The sequence below is a fragment of the Pomacea canaliculata genome, linkage group LG11 (genome assembly GCF_003073045.1).
Source record: "Pomacea canaliculata isolate SZHN2017 linkage group LG11, ASM307304v1, whole genome shotgun sequence".
Classification (NCBI taxonomy): domain Eukaryota; kingdom Metazoa; phylum Mollusca; class Gastropoda; order Architaenioglossa; family Ampullariidae; genus Pomacea; species Pomacea canaliculata.
Window position 1 is genome coordinate 2,026,466 of NC_037600.1, and position 19,877 is coordinate 2,046,342.

The 19,877-nt window shown below is 42.9% G+C and overlaps 2 protein-coding genes and 1 long non-coding RNA gene across 5 annotated transcripts in view; all 3 read right to left on the bottom strand.

Annotated features, from left to right (window-relative positions):
- Window positions 1-86: 86 nt before the first annotated feature.
- Window positions 87-11,117, bottom strand: LOC112574745. 3 transcript variants are annotated; one of them, XM_025255982.1, is made up of 9 exons: window positions 10,339-11,117; window positions 4,950-5,154; window positions 4,255-4,497; window positions 3,716-3,854; window positions 3,296-3,532; window positions 2,707-2,870; window positions 1,849-1,978; window positions 1,210-1,437; window positions 87-987 (listed from the first exon to the last, which is right to left on the bottom strand). In XM_025255982.1, exons 4-9 carry the CDS (start codon window positions 3,833-3,835, stop codon window positions 229-231), a joined length of 1,638 nt encoding a protein of 545 aa, XP_025111767.1. In that variant the 5' UTR covers window positions 3,836-3,854; window positions 4,255-4,497; window positions 4,950-5,154; window positions 10,339-11,117; the 3' UTR covers window positions 87-228. The 3 variants fall into 3 exon arrangements, with proteins under 3 accessions (XP_025111767.1, XP_025111766.1, XP_025111765.1); XM_025255981.1 differs by having other exon boundaries at window positions 3,716-3,895; XM_025255980.1 differs by having other exon boundaries at window positions 3,716-3,895; window positions 4,255-4,500.
- A 77-nt stretch (window positions 11,118-11,194) lies between these two features.
- Window positions 11,195-13,542, bottom strand: LOC112574748. The gene is made up of 2 exons (XR_003101487.1): window positions 12,498-13,542; window positions 11,195-12,400 (listed from the first exon to the last, which is right to left on the bottom strand). It is a non-coding gene; the product is annotated as an uncharacterized LOC112574748 (long non-coding RNA).
- Window positions 13,543-16,063: 2,521 nt separating this feature from the next.
- LOC112574746 (neuronal calcium sensor 1-like) overlaps window positions 16,064-19,877 on the bottom strand; it is a 34,536-nt gene continuing 30,722 nt past the window's right edge. The window contains 5 exon segments of the mRNA XM_025255983.1: window positions 16,064-17,753; window positions 18,427-18,441; window positions 18,443-18,594; window positions 19,394-19,427; window positions 19,429-19,473. Coding sequence (XP_025111768.1) covers window positions 17,649-17,753; window positions 18,427-18,441; window positions 18,443-18,594; window positions 19,394-19,427; window positions 19,429-19,473 — 351 coding nt within the window. The 3' untranslated portion in view covers window positions 16,064-17,648.

The window sequence follows — 19,877 nt, forward strand, 5'->3', positions numbered from 1 at the left end:
GGAATTCTTTCGTGACCGGTTGAAAAGTCTTTGGAGAGGGACGAGGCTCTGAGCATAATCCAGGGGCAGGAATCTCCTGGGGCAGGGTATCGAGCTTCCATGGGGTATCCCCGGGAAGGTAGATAACGACTTTGGTCTCCAGGCCCTGGTAGGTGTACACCCAGGCTGCAGGAAGGGACACCCCATCGGGCTGGTAGAGGGAGTAGCACTGCAGTTCGCGAACAACCCTCACCGGGACTTTTCTCTCGCGAGACCTGTGACCAGTGGACACGTGTCCAGGTACGCCATGTAGTTGTCGAAGTCCTGCCGCGTGGTATCCAGGAACCCTCGCGAATCCGGTTCATACAGTTCACGCGGAATACTGACAAGCATGATGACGTCAGCCCACGACAGTCCGCGGCAGCAGCGCACCTTCCGGGGCAAGAGGTCATCCAGCACAAAGGTCAGCTGCTCTGCACACAGGCTGCATTCGGTCAGTGTTACCTGTGGGTGGTCCCCGTGACGCACGGATAAAGGTGTCAGACCCGCGGCGAACAATCCATCATCGCTGGGCTCGAGCTTGTAGTTCGTCTTGCGGTTCGAATCCCAGTCCACGGCGTGAAGAACCTGTTGAACGCTGGGCGGGCATCGGAGGACGACGAATAGGTCTTCTTGCAGGAAGCCTGGCGGGTTCCTGCTGTACAAGCCAGCACACCAGATGACACTCCGGGGGAACCTTGTGTCCAGAGCCTCCAGCACGTAGCACCAGTAGTCTTTGACGTAAATCTCGTCGATGATGAACATCACGTCCTCGGAGTCAACGTCGTTCGGAACGTAGCGGAGAATCTCGCCGAGAAAGATCTCTTTGTCGAACTTATGTTCGCTGATGTCAACATCTACTGCGTGAACTCTGGTTGATAGGTCAAAGGTTATTTCCTGGGCAATAGCTGTGGCTTTGCTGTCGTCACTTTTCTCATCGACTTTCTTCTTCTTGAATTTTCCCTTTCCCTGAAAAAACAAACTCTGAAATAATTTTTTACATCGTGCCAAAACTACTTTATTAGCCAAAAGCAAGTTAAGAAACTGTCATGATCTGTTTGCTATCACGTGACACCGTTTATTGGATTGCCCAACACAAATACATACAAACTTGTTCATGACGTCACAAACATACAGCATTGTTCATGACGTCACAACCGTACATACAAACTTATTTATGAAATCACAAACCTTGAATTTCTTTGTGTCAGCTGGGACAGGAACACTGAAGTTGGCCACGGACTCGGCCAGGAAGTGACCTATGGATCGACCTTTGGCCCCGCGGTACATGTTGATGACGACGACATGACCCCCCTGGCGGACGAACTGTCGCGCGCGCAGTGTCAGGAGGACCGTTTTACCAGACCCCGGGGGTCCGCTCAGATACCTGCGCTGGCATGGCTGGGTCAGGATTTTCTTCTGCAACAAATATCGTTACAATTTACAAGACTAGCAGACGACAGCAACAGTACATAGCTACAAAGCTAAGGTACGTGGTTCGATACTCGCCTTCCGAACAACGATTAAGGAGTTTGACACAGGTAACTAAAGGAGAAGGCCTGTGAAGTTAGTGATGTTGAAAAGTCAAACTAATTTTTAAATTGTAGCAAATCCAAGCAGGGAGGTGTTATCAGAAAACTCACGCACGCGCGCACACACACACACACACTGTCATAAAATACAGTATAAATAACAGTAATCGTAATCAAACAAGTGATGTTTGTTGGAAGTGTCGTTGGTGAAGGTTGGAGAATGGAACATTATTACAAAGGAAGTTAGTGGCTCAGAGACAGAGGGCGGTAACTCGTGGATAAAGGGCAGACAACTCACCTGCTGCTCGTTGAGGAGGACGCGGCGGAACATCATTCCGCAGACATCAGCCGCCTCCGACTTGCTGCGAACCTCCCGCCGGATGTTGTTACCTGTGTACACCACCACGGCGGACAGCAACCCCACGTACCTGCAAACAGGTGTGCTCAGGTAACTCCACCTTACTCAAACTCGTCAGGGTCTAGCGAGGAGGGATTGTCTTCCTTGACAGGATGAAGCTCTGAACTCAGTTGCACAACACATGTCTAAACCCAGGGCCGCCGAGAGCCAGCCCGGGCCCCGGGACAGACGACCTCTCCGGGCCCCTTGTACTTGTAATCGTAAATTATTTTCCCAGTATATAATGTATGTTTACAATTCGAATCTCAATATCTACACTCAAACTCAACTTCTGCATGTGTAATGCTTGGGTGTTCTGTCCTTAGACCTTTCTTTAAAAGAAAAAGAAAAGGAGAAGAAGAAAAAAAATCCACTGACCAAGGCCGGGCCCCATTGACAGCCGCGGGCCCGGGTACACCAGACCCCCCTGTCCCCCCCTCTCGTCTGGCCTGTCTAAACCTTAAAAACGGTTTTGTGGAAATTAAATTTAGAATTGTTTTATGAAAATGCTTTTAATCCGCTCACAAACATTGTGTTAAAATCTGTTTGAACATAAGACTGAACTGTGTTTACAGTTACACGTGTTGTGCAACTCAGCCCTGTACTCAGTACAATTTAAAAAAAAAAAAAAAGCAGGGGAGACAACCACTTAAGTGGAGGGCCAAAACTCCAAGTTCCGCCTCCAGTCTGACTGAGAAGCGTTTCTCGTGTCGTCTCGTTCCTGTTGTGAAAGTCTTTGTGGGCAGGTGGAGAATTTACCTGCTGACGATGTCCTTCATAAACTTTTGTGGGAGGGGGCTGTTCACGTGCGACACGTTTGTCTCCCACCAGCGCAGCAGCTGCGTCACATCCGTTTCCGCGGCGGTAACGTCAGGCCCTTGGTAAGGGAGATCATCCTTGCACATGAGCAGAACCCCGTCTGCCTGCACACACACACACCGCGCAAATCTTTGTCAGAAGCAAGATTAACCTCATTTGTCACATCACGTGACTTTGTTGTTATGCCAGATACGAGTATTTAGGTGGTGAGACTTGTTCCAAGGGAAGCAACTGTCGAGTACATACGTTATTATTACTATTATTATAATTGACAGTATACTAAAGTGAGAGATTACACACCAATTATAATAATGAGGTGCAATAAACGGATGAGCTCTGTTGTCAGAAAGGAGATGTAATGAATAATTGCGAAATGACAGAAATGTAATGTAATGATGAGTAATGATGATGTAATGGGGATGTAATGAATCACATTTACATGAATGAAGCGTGAGTGTAATAGGAATGAAGCATGATGACGTGTCGGTAATGAGGTAATGGGAATGTCATGTAATGTAATGCCGCGTACGTCGTGGCTTTCCTCCGAATCGGGCTCCAGGTCCGAGAGCGGCCACGTGACCTCCTCACGTGACAGGTTGGGAAGCGCCACCACGCGGGTGACACGGCAGTCGCGGGCCTCGGGCCAGTCCTGTAAAACCCACCGGAAGACGTTCTCGTCCTTGCGGAGTTGTCGCCCTCCTTGGAGGATTCTCATTTTGATGTTGTCGTCTGTGTGCGAGGCGGGATTGTCGCCGACTGCCTTTACCTGGACAAAGAACATGTTATTATGGGTATTATTGGTTTATTAAAGTACTAGGGCTGACAAGTGATATCTTTTCATGTATGTACCCCGATATCATTAAAACAAAACAACTTTTTCGCTTTATTTATTTACTTCCGGTGATATTTTTTGGGGGATGCCTGTAAATAGCAAAGTTAAGCGTCTTACTTGAATGAAGACAAGTCCATGATGGGGGTGAATGGCCATGATATCGATGTCTCCGCGCTTCTCCACATCATCCGGGACGTGTGGCGTCAGTTCCGGGTGCGCACGCACCCACTTCAGCATGTTGTCGTACTCGAGGCCGCTGATGATAAAGAGCGGCTGGCTGAGCTTGTTGCTAAGCAGCTGTTCCAAAACATTGAAGGACTAAAGTGTAACTCTTCTTCCAAAGACGGAAGTGTAGAAGCCTGAGGGTCTGCTAGTTACAGTCACACACTTGAAAAACAGCTTCAACCCTTATTAATGTACAATTCTTGAAAGATCAAGATAAGCGGGTACGTGAACAGAGAAAGTGCTGATGGGTATTCTTAACCACAACATTCGAATTGTTTAAAGTGTTGTGTAAAATTATACCAAACATGGTCACATGCCAAACATACATATTCGCCAACCATAATCACAAATATTTCACATATGTCCGGTTTAAATAACCCAAGGTGTATTCTAAAATTAATTGAAGACGAATGAAATCAACGGGTACTTACATCCATGGCCCGTGTGACGTAGTAATGTGCTTTCTCTCCCTTGGGAGAACTCTTCTGAAAATGTTGCATCATGTCGGCCCCGGTGGTGTGATCGTACCGCGAGCTATGTTGGTGGACGAAGATAGGTGGCACCACGTAGCTTTTTAGTCCGACATCCGGGTACAGACGGCTGGCGTGCTCCGCCGCCCATTCCAAGAATCCTTGCATCTTGTCCCCCGTCTGAACGATGTAGTTCTGTAGGTTCTGCTTGTTACAAATAGATGAAATGGTTGGTTGGACATTGGACCTCGGGTCTCTCTGTAACCCACCCCTATCACCATTTTTCTCCTTCAGAATTCGCATTGAAATTCAGACGACTGTTAGTGAGCCTTGGGCCAGCTTGTACGCATTTTAAAGACAACAGACACCGGCATTAAGTTCAAACCAAAGTTCCATAAAAATTAAGCAAACTCTTTAATTAATCCAGTCAGCTCAAATTTCAATGATCTCATATTAATTTTTTTTTCAATTAAAAAAAATTAAACCTGTTCGTTGTTGTCTTGCTACATTTCTTGGTATCACTTCTCTTGATGCTCACGTTTGTGGTGTAAGATTGCTCACATAGCTAGGAGTAAGTTCAATGTCTACATAAGCTCAGGAGAAGGGAGGTGGTAGAATTTAAATAAAAATAGTCTTCAAAGACTCGAACCTCCTACCTCTAGTTCCTGTCTCGCGCTCTCCGGCTCTGATGTCGAGGACATGTCGAGGACTGACCGCTGCTTCACCTGCATACCTGTCCACAGGTGGTCGGGACGGTGTCATTAAGAGAATTTTACCTGTCGAGCATTCTCGAGTGTGGTGTCGTAATACTTCGTCACCCTGATCTCAAGGGCAGTCCCATGTCACGTGTCCTTACAATATCTGCCAAACACAAAAATATCTGCCAGCAAACATTTGCCATAGACATTCAAGGATATCCAACTGTGTGTATGTGCATCTCGGTCTGTTCATTTGTAAGTTCATCTGACTGTACTCCGGAGGCTGTCTCTGCGAGACAGAGGTAAAGCCATCTAAAGTAAATAATAAATAAACACGTGACTTTTATGTAAATGTGTTAATAGTATATTAATGTTATATAAATAGGTTAGTATTGTGTATGTTTTAATAATACGATCAAGATGTGTAAATATGTTAATAATGCGTAAAATTAATTAATATTGTATAAATATAAATTAATCGTCCGGAGTCACAAACCCGTGACCAACATGTCTACGCGCAGGGTACACTTAGCCGGCAAGAAAATGAACAAACCAGCCAAGTCCAAAATATAAAAAACCTGCAAATAAACCAGGTGTGCCACTCTCGTCTACAACAGGATGACATATCCTTAAACATGTTTACGAGGCAGCAGACGGAGGTGTGTACAGTGTACACAGGGGCAGGTAGTGGGGCTTCCTGTCAACCACCCTGGACCTCGTCTCCGGGAGGACGCGGTGCACATCCCTGGGCATGTATCCTGTTGTGTCAGGAGCTCGTTGGTTATGTATCCTGTTCCGTCGAAGCTCGCATTTGTCTTCTGACCAATCATCTTCTGATACCCAGCCCTCCTCTCACTCTGTCTTCCTCCTCCTCCTCCATCTATCTCTCACTCGCAGGCTCGAACTCACACGCACACATAAACATACAAGCACAGACACATTTGTTTGAGAGCTGTCTCTCTCTCTCACACACACACACAACCTACAACCACGCAAACGTGCACACAAGCACAGACATTCACACACACACACCTATCTACATAAACACAAACACAACAAGGACACATTCTCTCTCTCTCACAAAGAGAGGGACACGCGCGAGGTGCAGGTAAGCAGACAAATGTCAAGATCAGACAGTAAATGTATTTCTTACCCACACAGTAACAGCCACAGAACAAAGATCGATGCAGGGCCAGGTGAGGACAGGTATTGTTACACGGTGAAGGTCCGGGACTCAGTAATAAAACATAAAAGTACGAGCTCAGTGTATCACTTCAGTTGCTAGGAACTTTATTTGTGTTTCTTGTTTATTGTTTACCTGGTGACGACAGGAACGGAATTAGCCGCTATACTGAAAATTCGATAAAGTAACCGGTAGATAAACAATGTGGATTATTAACAAACTCGACTTCAGAGCTGGAGGTCGCTGGTTCGATCCTCACTCAGGCCCGGGCTGTAAGACTACCTTCCCCCAACTTTTATCCAGCCCTCTAGCACAAAGGTGTTGGACTTAACAATCAGGGTCAATGACTTCAGAAAGAGAGGCCATGATTCCACACCACCTCATTCCCTTGCGATTTTTAAGACTTTAACTTTGCTTCTTAACGTTGTGTGACAATGGCTTTACAGGTTCCTTATTATTATAAATTCGGATTCGAAAGGCTTCTCCTCCTTCTTCCTTATTTCTTCCATTATTATTGGCTGTTTTAAACTACTTTTTCCATTATTATTATTATCATTATTATTGTTGTTATCATCATGTGCTTTAATCGATCAGCACGAAGGCCACCATGGCGCCTTGCTGTTCATGCCGGACGTGAATGTTGTTCAGGCAGCTAGTGATTGTCGGGTAGGACCGCTGCTACTAAGGTAACAATCAAGCGGGTGTCAAGTGTTTGTGGTCGGAGTTATCGACTGCTCAGGGGCGGATAACTTGTTGGCGCTAATGACGGTCGCGAAGCCAAGGCAGGTAATCCTTGGCAACCTGCTGCGGACAGAGAAACATGGATGTAACTTTACTGAGGTTTAGCACCTGGACTTTTCTCTGTACTGTGAACTGAACTTACAGGGGACAAAGAGTTTTTTTTTAAAGTATCCACATTGTACATACGCGTAAGAAATATAAAAGTATCTAAAGTGTACGTTAGCGTTGACGATATATATATAATTATATCAAGCTAGGGGCACAGAGGTATTGAATGAATAAAGTAGTTTAAAGGTCACGTTTCTATGGTGACCGCACCCCACGGTGTCCTAACGTCCCAAATCGACCGACTCCGTTGGCGCAGAATGCCGAAAACATACGGGTTCCATAGCAACTATAGGGGACCATGTCTTTTACCAGGGTATTTGTGTCAATCTGGCATCTTTGCTGCTGTGGCAACTGTACCTCACACATGCAGCAGCATCGATTCTAAAGAACATTAGAAAAAATGTCTTTTGTTTTGAATACCCCGAGGGATTCATCGCAAACTCACACTCCTGAAATAAATTTAAAGGGATGTGATGTAAATACTTGATTCAATTTGTCAATGCAACAGAAGAGTTTACTACAATAATAACTATTTTTAAGTTTTACAAAATTTACAAAATGAAGTCCAGATGATGATCAGCAACAAATGATGAGATTCTACTGAAGCTGACATCTCGTAGTCTTAGTCCAGAAACAATGGCCTGTCCTTGCCAACCTCAACCTGAATTTTCGGTAACTCACTTTGTTACATCCAATCGCTTGGTTCCAGTTCAGCCGGACATGTTCAAATATTTGAATAAATTTAGCAAATGTGTGTGGGAAGATTGGGGACTTGGGCGATCCTGGTTCAGAAAGTCTGCAATTTTAATTGGCATCCTAACAGGGGTCAAGACTGAGGCAGATATTTGTATTTACAATCTCGACTGACCTGAGGTCAGTTTTATAAATGCAACACGATTTTCAGATGTAGGTTTTGAAAAAGTTAGCTAGAAGAAATTATTTACATTCCTGTTAACGCTGACACTAATTATTGCGATAGTTTGGTGACAAAGTCTGTTTGCGCATCCTACCCCGGGTGGCGAGTAAGTCAAAGTGGTGGGAGTCGGATTTAATCCGACCTTTGACATTAGTGCCGATGATTCTGATTGGATGAAATGACCTTTTCAGTTAAGGTATATTTAGACAGATTTCTAATGAACATAGCACGCACTTCTAAAATTCTGGAACCCATGATTAAAGTATTTTATTCCTTATAGTTCTTAACTAAACACAGGTCAGCGAATATTTGTTATGTGACTATGGGAATTTTATATTACCATCATTTAGGTTACATTGTGTTGGGTCATAAAGACGGAAGGTTTTGTTTTGTTTTGTTTTGTTGTTGTTGTTGTTGTTGTTGTTGTTGTTGTTTGTTTTGTTTTGTTTTTTTTTTGTTCGGGGTTTGTTTTGTTTGGTTGTTGTTGTTTTTTTTTTTTGGTTTTTTTTTCTTGTTTGTTTGTTTGCTGATTGTTTAGATTTTTAGACAAAGTGGGGGGTGTCAGTTTTCCGGGATGTTTTTCTGATTTGTTTGAAAGTAAACTGACCCGGTGGGGATTTTCTGGGCTTATTTTTATTTTTGTGTATTTTTCCTATGAGCTTGTATGTATACTCACTGACTCACCGATTCGATTCTTTAACAACATACAGCTTACTCAATAAAGACAATAATTTTCTGACATCGGTCCTGGACTGTCCAAGTCTGTATCACGGAGGTGAGGTAGGTGGCATAACATATTAGCTAACGATTCGTATGAAAATGAAGACAGAATTGTATCAACAGACAGGTGAATGTGTGACATACATGCGTGTGTAACTTAATTAGTTGTTGTTCTACAACATTTATTAACAATCAGAGCCACTGCATCAGAATCTAAAAGCGTCCACACTAACCAGCTCTCCACAAACATCATGATTCACCCTGATTTTCATCACAAAAGCTACCCCTGAGATAACCGACAACTCTTAAAATGAGAACAAGTGGACTGTGAAAGTCAGACTACACCAAAATGACCATCTCACTTGTTCTTTAACAACATTTCCTAAATAAACTCCTTCTCCCTATGTTTCTTTGAGTCGAGCATATTGTTGTTGAGCACATCACGAAAAGGATGTACGAGCATATTATTGTTCATTGATGCAGTTGGAAAAGAGGGATGAAGATGAGGAAGAGAGAGTGTGTTGGGGTTGATGGAAGTGCTCAGTCATATGCCACGTCCTCGCCCGGATGTTGGCGAGGGGCGCAGGACACAGTTTTGTTTATTAATCACAACTTTGACCTTTGTCCTGCTTCCGGACCGTGTCCCACAAGAGACGATGGTGTCTGTGGTCCCGTCTCTGTCATCTCGACAGTTCGTGATTAAAAGGAAATGGAGAGAGGATGACTTGTCCCTCGGTCGCTTGACATTTGCGTCGCAGTAATAGTGTTGTAAACAGGTTTACACTCTTGTTTACACTCCTTACGCGTGGTTGGCATACTTTCTGTTCTATAGAAGACTAACATATAAAGGCACAATCCTTCTTTTCTCACTAGCTCACTCCTTCTCTACCCTCTCTCAGTTCTTTCTTATTCACTTCATTCGAGGATAAAACTCATCTCAAGTTTCATGATACACACCCTAACACCTCCCAGTAAGATTGAGCTTCTTATCCACCACAAGTATATATAATTATTGGGTCAGATAAAATATCTAAGTGTCAGGGTGTAGTTACTTTATCTGAGTGTGCTATGAAAACACACAAGGTGTGTACGGGATGTGTGTATGTATATAAGGGAGCAGGCAGTTAAAATGTAAGATGTGATAATATTGATGAAGTATGTAGCAAGGTGGGAAGAAAAAAATCTCTCTCTCTCACTGACTCACACATTCTTTCCCTCTCTCACACTCACTTGACAACACCTGAGATCTGTTCTGGAGTAGTCTTCAATCTTGCTTAGAGCAAAGAATTTTGTTTACTGCGGACATTTTAACACCTGCTTCGTTGTCGGGCTTCTACATGATATAAACTAGATTTATACACAGAAGTTGCTAACCACGTGAGGGAAGCTCACAAAAAAATCCTCATTCTCTGTCACTCAGTCACCCACTCCTGGTCAAAATGTTGATATTTTGTACTACATTTGCGACTTATCTCTTACAAACAACACTTTTTACTTCAGGGACGGTTTGTAAGAGTAAGTAACTTTCTCAACACGTGTTTCAGATGTTGGATTAACGGGTATCAACAATACTACTGCATAACCCTCCTCCTGCAGGTGTTTGTTAAAAACCTCAACACTGTGGCTTCCTATAATTACATGATCACAATCCTGTTAGCTAAAACCAAGGTGTTGCTTACCTGGTGGGTCATTTGCTTGTTGACGGCTGTGATGTGTGTGACGAGGACGAAAGATGATTTGTTGATTACATATTCATAGTCCAAACGGTCCCCGCAAACTAGAGTGCAGGCTCCCCAGCCCCGGTCATGGCTGTACATCCGAACGAAGGGCAGGCCGGTCGCTGAGTGCAGACGCCTCGGGCGTCAGATGTTTACAGTCAGGGGTGAGACTGTGACGTCTGCTGGCGCTCCGTGCACACAGCCACCGCGTGTCGACACGCCTGCCGCACCACCAGCGGACGCTGCAGCGACACTTAGTCCCCCACACACTGAACTACCACCGCCTCTACTCCCCCACACATCCAAGCTACCCCCACACACACCGAACTACCCACCGCCTCTACTCCCCACACACCCAGCTACCCCGACTCTACTCCCCGCCACCTTCGCCGAGCATGCGCACTGCCGGGACCCCCCACCACCACCACCACCCCACGTGACCTCAACAAAAGGTCGACAGTCGCAGATTAATTACCTTGTTGACGGAAGGTTCCAAAAAAAAAAAGTGTCATGAAAGCCTCTCGCCAGTCATCTTCTACTTAAGAAGCCGGAAGTTGCTTTGCTTGCAGCTCGCTGGTTGGCGTGTGTAAAGTGTTTGTTTACACGTTCATTGTTTTGTTTTCTTCTCGTTACCAATGTCGGACGGTTGTTTTACCGAGGGACTGTTCTGTGCCTAACTAGCTGTGTGGATTATTTTTCTCATTCTTAGACTGAATTGTACAGTATCATGTCGCTTGTGTTGATACTACATTTATAAGTTTGCAGTCGAGTGTTGATTAATAAACAGAATATTTTTTCTTTTTTTTTTCCCGCACTATCAGTGGGGGGGGGGGTGAAAAGCTGGGTGAGTCTGGCTTTGGCTGGGGTACAAAATGTTATAAATTCTCCGTTTCATGTTAATGTTTAGGCAAAAAATGTCTGTAATCTTTCCTCCTAATACAGGGTATATCAGCAACAAATTTAAAGGTTAGTTAACTAAGTTTATTTACCAAGTTCGCCTCCAGTTGAATGAGTTATCACCATCTTGATTCTCTCCCTGTCTCTGTATCTCTGTGTATTTCTGTCTGTATCTTTCTCTGTTGAGATATTTATTTATTGCCACCTACTTGACGACTTTCACCCATGATTTTCTTTTTTTAGGGGGCACATTAGCTCTGTCTGATGCTTGCCACGGTGACATGGCGAGACTGTTTCAGATGCAAATGTTGGCAGTGTCGGCATGGTAGGAGCACAGACAGGTCAGGTCAGGTCACATTGCGGGACGGGGAGACGGAGAGAGTGAGAAAAAACTATTCTTAGGTTTCAAAAGAAAGATGTAGAATGAAGTTGAGTTTATAAAATTTGAACAACGGCTAAATTTTACACTTTCCGTTGAGACGGAGGTCGTCAAGGTGAATGTTGGAGTGGATGGGTAGGAGGAGATGGGTGAGGGGGACTGTGCCTTGCTACTGTGTTTACCCGAAAATAAAACCGGGTCTGATAGTAATTTTTACTCCAGAAGATCCGTTAGGCTTATCTTCAGGGGATGTTTTATTTTTTCACGTACAAAAAATTTACATTTATTCTAATAAACTACTTCATCTTCTTCTGTAACATCGTCATGGCTAATAATGTTTGTTTATATATTAATATCATTATTGTCTGCTGACAATCTTAACTCGGGCTTGTATTTGTAGAAGGGCTTGTATTACTAGCATCCTGAAAAAAATCATCCGGTTAGGTTGCAGGGTGTGATAATTATGACTTTTATGTGTTTGCTCCATTTCCGGAGAACCATCTTTTGGGGGAAAAGCTAAATTGTTTGGAATCGGGTTTTCGAAAAAAAAAAACCTACTGTTTAATTAAATACTTACAACTAAGGTGGCAGCAGAAGTGGATCTTGCAACAGACTTCATTAGCCCACAGAACAGCAACCTCCCTTTGGTCACGAGTTGAGTGAAGGGTCACCTGTAGGGTCAACGTTTGATGTTGGAGTTCAGAGGACATAGGTTCTCGAATGACTTTGTCCACACACGTGATGCTTCTATCATGAGACCAGTGAGTACACAGTGAGTACATACACAAGTGATGTGTATACACAAGTGATACACAGTGAGTACAAACACAAAGATGGTCCTTACCCGGCTTCAGAGTTTGAAGACTCGTAGGTGTGTTCACCAGGACTGAAACTGCAGGTGAGGACTGATTCTGTTGTAATAACTTTCCCAGGTGTCCATTGCCGTGTGGAGGATATTCTGGAATCCGAAGTCTTTTGGAATGGTCTCGATAACAAACATGGAGTGTCTTGTGTCTCCTCCACACACACATGAACAGTGTTTAAGGAGTGGGTGTATAATAAAAGTGGACAGGGCCTGCTAGATGTAGTTTGTGTGGAATGAAAGAAAGTGGAAATGTCCGGATGTATACGTGGAGACTCGCACAAGCACCCTGACAATACGACTATCAAGCAGACAGCTAAATAATTATAAAATAATAATTTAACAACCATTTAGCGGTCACCCGATCTCTAATGGATGTTAACCGGATTCGGGAGGCTGCTGAGATGAAAGTTTGTATCAGAACTGCAAACTCATCAGCAGCAGGAAACATGCGACCCTGACCTGCATGGTGACCCGACCTAGTTTGAACTACCACACACACACCGCCTGCTGGTATGTGTTTATTACTGGTGTGAACACAACATGTTTACCGTGAACACAAGGCCAGTCGTCATTGATTCCTCTGTTGTTATTGCTGTTGAGGTTAGGTTGTGATAGCAATGAGCAGTGTGGCAGAATAGATATATAAAGATCACGATAGATAATATGTGTGGGTTTTTTTTTCTTTCTTTCTCTCTCTCTCTGCACTTCTCACTCATACACCCACACACACGCACTCCCTCACACACACACACTCATTCGCACACACACTCATACTTCAGAAAGCTTTGATCCTCTGATTACTGATTTGAAGGGCCGATAAGGTTTACTTGAAATAATATTTTTAAAAGACCACATTCACTTACCGACATACAGTTATACAATATACATTTGTGAAAACATTTTATCATTCTACATGCTAGGTAGTAGATAAATACATTAATCACACATTCCTTAGTTTGGATGGAAAAGTGAATGTTCATGTCAAAAATACTTATATTTCTACATTGATGTAAGTATATGCAAAGCATGCATTGGCATATGCTACAGAATTTATATTTTATTTGTAATTTATTTTTAGGTAGACAAGTAGGCATGTACAAGACATATATTGTACGAGAAGTACAAGAGTTTATCCCACCACTCCTCAATTCTTTATCCACTCAGTTACTTTCCATTTATGTGTCTTCTGTGAGCTGACACTTGAATGTTTGGTGTACAGTTGACTGGCGGTTCCTTTGTAGTCTTTGGTAAGTTGCTCCTGTTCACACGGGGAAGTACTCCTACAAAATGGTCTATTATTATTATTATTATTATTATATTATTATTATTATTATTATTATTATTATTATTATTATTATCATCATCATTATTTTTTCAATTAACACAGGCAAAGCACGCTTGTGAATTTTCTATTATTATTGTATAATTTTCAGCCTTGGCATATCAAGGGTTGCAATCCAGCAGATGTTAATCAAGAAGCAGTTGTCTTTCCTGCCCTTGTGAGCTTTCGCCGCTGGGCGGACGCATGGAGCTCCCGGTAGCGCAGTGGTCCAATGTTCACTTCTCAACGCTCATGTGTCACGTGACAAGTGAACCAGCCAACCAGCTGTCGCCGACACGGTTGGCGTGTTGAGAAAGACGTTACGGATATTGCACTGGCCTTGTGTTGCCGCAGATGTGATGGCGTCCCGGATGTGACGTCAGCTGAGGGTTGAGTGAAGTTGTGCTCAGGAAACCCGATGTGACACAGACCTATCTCTCGTGCCTTTTCGTGTGCAGTTTATTTATTATTAGCTCGTCTTCCTTTTGCAAAATCACGATACTCTTGGTCCTTGTTACTTGGTTATTCTTTGCGCTTATATATTTGTGTGTTGGAGGGACGGGTTCTTTCTTTCTTTCTTTCTTTCTTTCTTTCTTTTTTTTTTTCTTTTCTTTTCTTTCTTTCTTTCTTTCTTTCTTTCTTTCTTTCTTTCTTTCTTTCTTTCTTTTTCTTTCTTTAATTCATGATCGGAACTGGTGTTTTTTCTTCCGTCGTATATAAGCTGTTTGTTCTTCTGTCCCTTGTATGTTGTCCTCGTCTCGTTGTTCTTAAACGACAAGAGCATGCTCCTGCATTTACTATTATTGTTTTATTGACAGACTAAGGGAAGCTGTTAACAAAACCTGCATATGTGTACAACCGATTTGAAATAAACGCCATCTGTTTAAATTATACACCGTAAACATTGCTACTGTTTGAAAGAAAGACAGCCTGTTTGAAGTATACACAGTCTGTTAGCTGGCACGTGTCTTTAGTTAGTCTCGTATATAACAAATATTTAAAGTCTGGGGGTGGTGTGGAGGTTTGTCCAGATAACATGTAGTCTTACACTGTAGGGTTAGGGTTACACCTTTACAACTGTATGTCCGTCTTCTTAATCTGTCTTTAGGATTGTGTGTGTGTGACAAAAGAACTTTGACAGTCATTTGGTATCAGACCGCTCTAATGGTCGGCTTATGAATAATTTAGATAACAAAGTCCTGCATGCCAGTCGTGCACACCATGACAATAAACTAAGATGTGTGTAGCGCTTCACTTTGTGTTCATAGACTTGGAGTCAGAGCTGCTATCAGTTGGTATTTGACAGGTCGAGTCCGCTCTCATCTCGCCCACTTTCCTCATGTCTTGGCTGTCCTCTTAATCTCTCTCTCTCACACACAAACACCCTTTTTCTCTTTTACTTTCTATCTTGTTCACTCTGGGTGTTCGAGAAAAAAAGAGAAGTAAGATCTCCCCTATTAATACCGACGCCTTAGGGAGTTCTTTTTTCAGACATAATTATCAAGTGGCGATGGCTGAGACGTAAACAGCAAAACAAATTAAAAAGAATTTTTTTTTTGCCTTGAATGCCACACGATGTTTCCATGGCAGCCAGTCAACCCACTGGCCCAGAGTATAATACAGTGTATTACAGCCTACCCTAGAGCTATCCTGCCCCACAAAAAGATGTTTACAATGAAAGCCATGATGACGGAGGATAATGTAAGACAGAGACCAGAGGGAGGTTTTCTTGTTCACTACAAGATATTATCTCCTTGCGTTCAGCGCTGGATGAACATTCTAGTACGATCACCTCATGCCGTTCTCGGAAAGTTCGCTTCCAGGCAGGTTTTTTAAAATAAATCCTTGACGTCAGTTGTTACGCATGCGCAGTGCCAATGACATCTAATCGCAGATGAAGGGTACTTGAGTCGTTACGACTAGAAAAAAATCACAGAATAAAACTTTGAAGATGTTCTGTCTCTTAGTGATACACTTGACACTGACCTTTAGGAATGGAACAAGCAGGAGCCAAGCACGCATGCGCCTTAGAAGGGTGAACTGACTGGCAGTTAGGGCTAATCCGAGATGATGATGATGATGAGGAGGAGGAGGAGGAGGAGGAGGAGGAGGAGGAGGAGGAGGATGCATGGAAGACACTGAGACAAACATGAATAAAGCTCATGAAAGAAGAGGAGGAAATTGAGAGAGGAGCTTTTTGTTGCCATAATGTTGCTGCTAGACATTTTTGTTGAAAATACTTTATTCACAGAAGAATTAAAGCTCTCAGATGAAGATTATAAATACAAAATCGAGGACAAGTAACAACCAAAAAAAACCAATCTGTGATGACCAACATAACAAATCAACATGTCATAAATAAACAACTCAAAAGTGAAGCAGAAAACAACCACAATGCCGCAGTTTTCGGAAGCCAGAGATTCATTGAGTCCCACCCCATCCTTCAAAGTTGTCAAAGTTTCAAAGTATTTCATCGACCATGAAGCAGGACAAAGCCAAAGGTTTGGAGCAGACGACCCGAGCGATTAACGAGGTTGACAGTTGTCACCTGAAGGTTGCACTCACAGGGAAGAGGAAAATGTTGATGAGTGGCACAGAAGAAACCAATTCCGAGAAGAATACGAGTAAAGGCATCGCACGCTGAAGCCAATGAGAGAAGCATTCAATAATGTCATCAGTACACCACGTGACAACAGGGATACATACATATGTGGATATGTATATATAGTTAGTTATATTACTGTTGTAATAGGTATAGTTACAGGCAGTTGACTTTTACTGAAAAGATTTCTAGTCGAAGAAGTAATAAAATTTATTAAAGTCTTCCGGAATTATGAAAAGATGTAATCCGTTTCCCTGCTCTACAGAAAATAATGCATTTCTTTGTCAAATTCTTGTGAAGATTGAAGTAAGTAACTGGAAAGCAAATGTTTGTTGTGTTTAGTTTTAGACATAGGGATTGCTGAACAACAGTAACAGTAGACATGAGCCTTCTCACTCATAATCTTCCTGCTCGGAAGAAAGTAGTGCCAAAGTTTCTGACAGAGGCAGGGGTCTTTATACAGAGTTCCTCTTCCCGTCATGATCAGTAGAAGTATTCATGACTTCAGATGAACTTGTTTTACATCTTTAGATACTGTATGTTTGTCTGTTTGCTGGCTTGCATGCTGTTATTCTACGAGTCTTGAGCGCTTGTCCACGCGTTCACAATGTCATGGCGCCAATAATTTTCATTGTTTTCAGACACTGTGGTGTTGATTTTTACAGTGAGTCCTTGCATTTAGTTTTACTCCTACAAAGAAATGTTCCAAGAAGATTCGAATAACCAAACGGTAAACATCTTGGCTTCTGTGTCTTTTTTTTAAAGATGGACCCGTTCCGTCAGTGGCATCAGAGAAGGTTCTGTTGTAAATTCCTTCTAACCGGACTCATTACTCTAAATTCGTGACAAAATTTGGCGAATGTTGATGTGATGGTCACGCAGGAGGCAAGACTTTGTAACACTTATGAGGAATGTGAAAACTTGACTTTTGGTTCTGGTAAACATGTCTTGGGATGTTTTGTCCCATGATGTGATGTTTGAGCAGAAAGGATCACAAGATCCTGGAAAATTGTTTATTCGCTAAAACAAACCCGTTGTGATTGCCAGGATGGAGGTTACCTCAGTCTTTGTGGTATGTTCAAGGTTCTGGAAGCATTGTGGCATTCCAAGTCCATGCACCCTTGTATTCCAAGGGATGCAAGCATTGTGTTATGTACAAGGGAGGCAAGCATTGTGGTGTGGCAGGTCCCTGCAGGTGTCGCGGCTGTCACTGTAGACTCTGTGGTATATCCATGGTCAGAGCTTGTACGATCCACGGGTCAGACTTGGAGCCCTCTCGGAACTCTTCTTTCGTTAACAAGTTGTCGTGATTCTGAAAACACACACAAACGGCACATCAATTGAAGAAAATTGCATTCAGCGGCAGGAGTCTCGTGATTTATCGTGATCTCTCGTGATCTCACGCTGTCACGTGCCAGTCTCTGTGCGCCTGTGGCTCGTTTGAGCGAGGGTGTGTGTGTGTGTGTTTGATTGGTTTGAGTCTGAGAAGCAGGAAGAACAGAAGGGAGGAATAGAAAGGATGCATAGAAATGAGCTTCAGTTATCTGCTCCTTACAATCGTCTGCTTCTTTGGTTCAGAGGCTCAAAGCATAGGAAGATAAGCAAAAGGAAAAGAGCATTCTTAATCCTCGTGACAGTCCATGGACTGTCTAGCATGGTTCCTCTATATCTCGGGTAAAATTTATCTATTTTTGCCTCATCATTTCATTTCGTCTATTTTCAAAGCCTCGCGTTTCTATTTCTCTACCTTAGCAATCTGACAAACCCAACGAATTTCGTTATATGTATTATTTATTACTTTGTGCATTTACCTGTCTCGTGAAAACCCAATGTATGTTTTTGTAATAAAGTTGCCTTGTGAACGCTGCTTTGGCTTTATTTATTCATTTTTCTTCAGAGTTGTCTTCTTGAAAGACATTCGTGGCCCGTGATTGCTCAGCCAGCGTCACAGGTCATGCCAAAGGTCATTGTCCCAGTTTGCTTACCATATCCATTCTGGAGGAAGATTTTGGTGACACGTTTTTCTGGGGTGTCCTCGTCCTTGGGCAGGTCCATAAGGTTGCCCACCATACTGTAGATGGCGTCCACGATCTCCACCATTTCCTGCTTGGTAATGAAGCCGTCATTGTCGAGGTCGTACAGGCTGAACGCCCCTGAAATAAAATACAGAGAATAATTGAGATAGAATGCAGAGAATAATTGAAATAAAATACAGAGAATAATTGAAATAAAGAGCAGACGAATAATTTCAGTGGGAGATTGGGGGATGAAATAACAAAAGGTGGCCATGAGATAATAACAAAAGAAGGGGCCATAACTGGTAGTTATAATCTAGAGGTACATTATTACCCTTGGGTTGGGTTTACCTCCCCTCGGTACCCACAGCCCTAGCAAACCCTCTGTAGACATAACTGTGAATGGCGGCCTCTAGAGTTCCAGCCTCTAGGTCTTCATCTACTTTAAGACCCCGCAATGCCCCTAGCTACATCTACCCTTGAGGTATTGTTAAGACTGCTTTGTGATCATGGCCCCAGACATAGATGCAGCTGAAATAAAACGGAAGCGAGCATTTCCAACTGGCAGTGAAGATGGACGAGGGGAGAAACAGAGGGGGAAGTAACAGCATTTTGTCTCATGCCAACATGATAGATGCAGAAACAATCAGGCAAAGGGTTTACGAAAAAGATGGCTGGAGAAAGTAATTAACGATGCACCGACAGAATGTCTCTGGTGACCTCTTCAGCCAGTGGTCTGCAGGTCACGCAGAGCTCGCAATCTTCCCCCGTAGTTTCGTATTCGTCATTCGTCCAAGCTCCCTTTTGTTCTCCCCACAGCAGTGTAAAATTTCCTCTTCTTTCTTCGTTTTCTTTCTTTCAGTTGAAGTTCACACTTTGAAGAACCAATAACAATACAAGATGATAGTTTAAAAATACAAACACGAAAAAGACTCACAGTCCAGTTTCTCATCCAGCGTCCCTCGAGAGGTTAATGGACAGAGCCTGTATGAATTCCTTGAAGGAGATGAATCCATCCTTTGAAATAGAAGTGTAAAACAGGTTAGAAAATTCATGTTTGGCTACCAAATTTCTTCAAATGCTCTGTCATGGCTAATGCATTCAAATAAGAACATTTACTTGTCTTCTTTCACAGTTTATCAATTATTTGCTGTAAGATAATTCCTACTTGCGAAGACGATAATGTCAAGGACACCGATGATAACATCCATTGCTGATCACTTTCTTCAACAATGTGTGAGCATTTCTTGTGAAGAATGGATTAATTTGTATTAAACTGGAATCTGAAACACTAATCTCAAGGTTTTTTAACTTTCTCTCAAGTATCCAAAATTTTTCTTGTCTTTTTTGGTTGTTTAACATTCTTAAAAGATTTTGCAATAGTGAGTTTCATGACCGTATCTGGTTTCTGTGTAAACCAC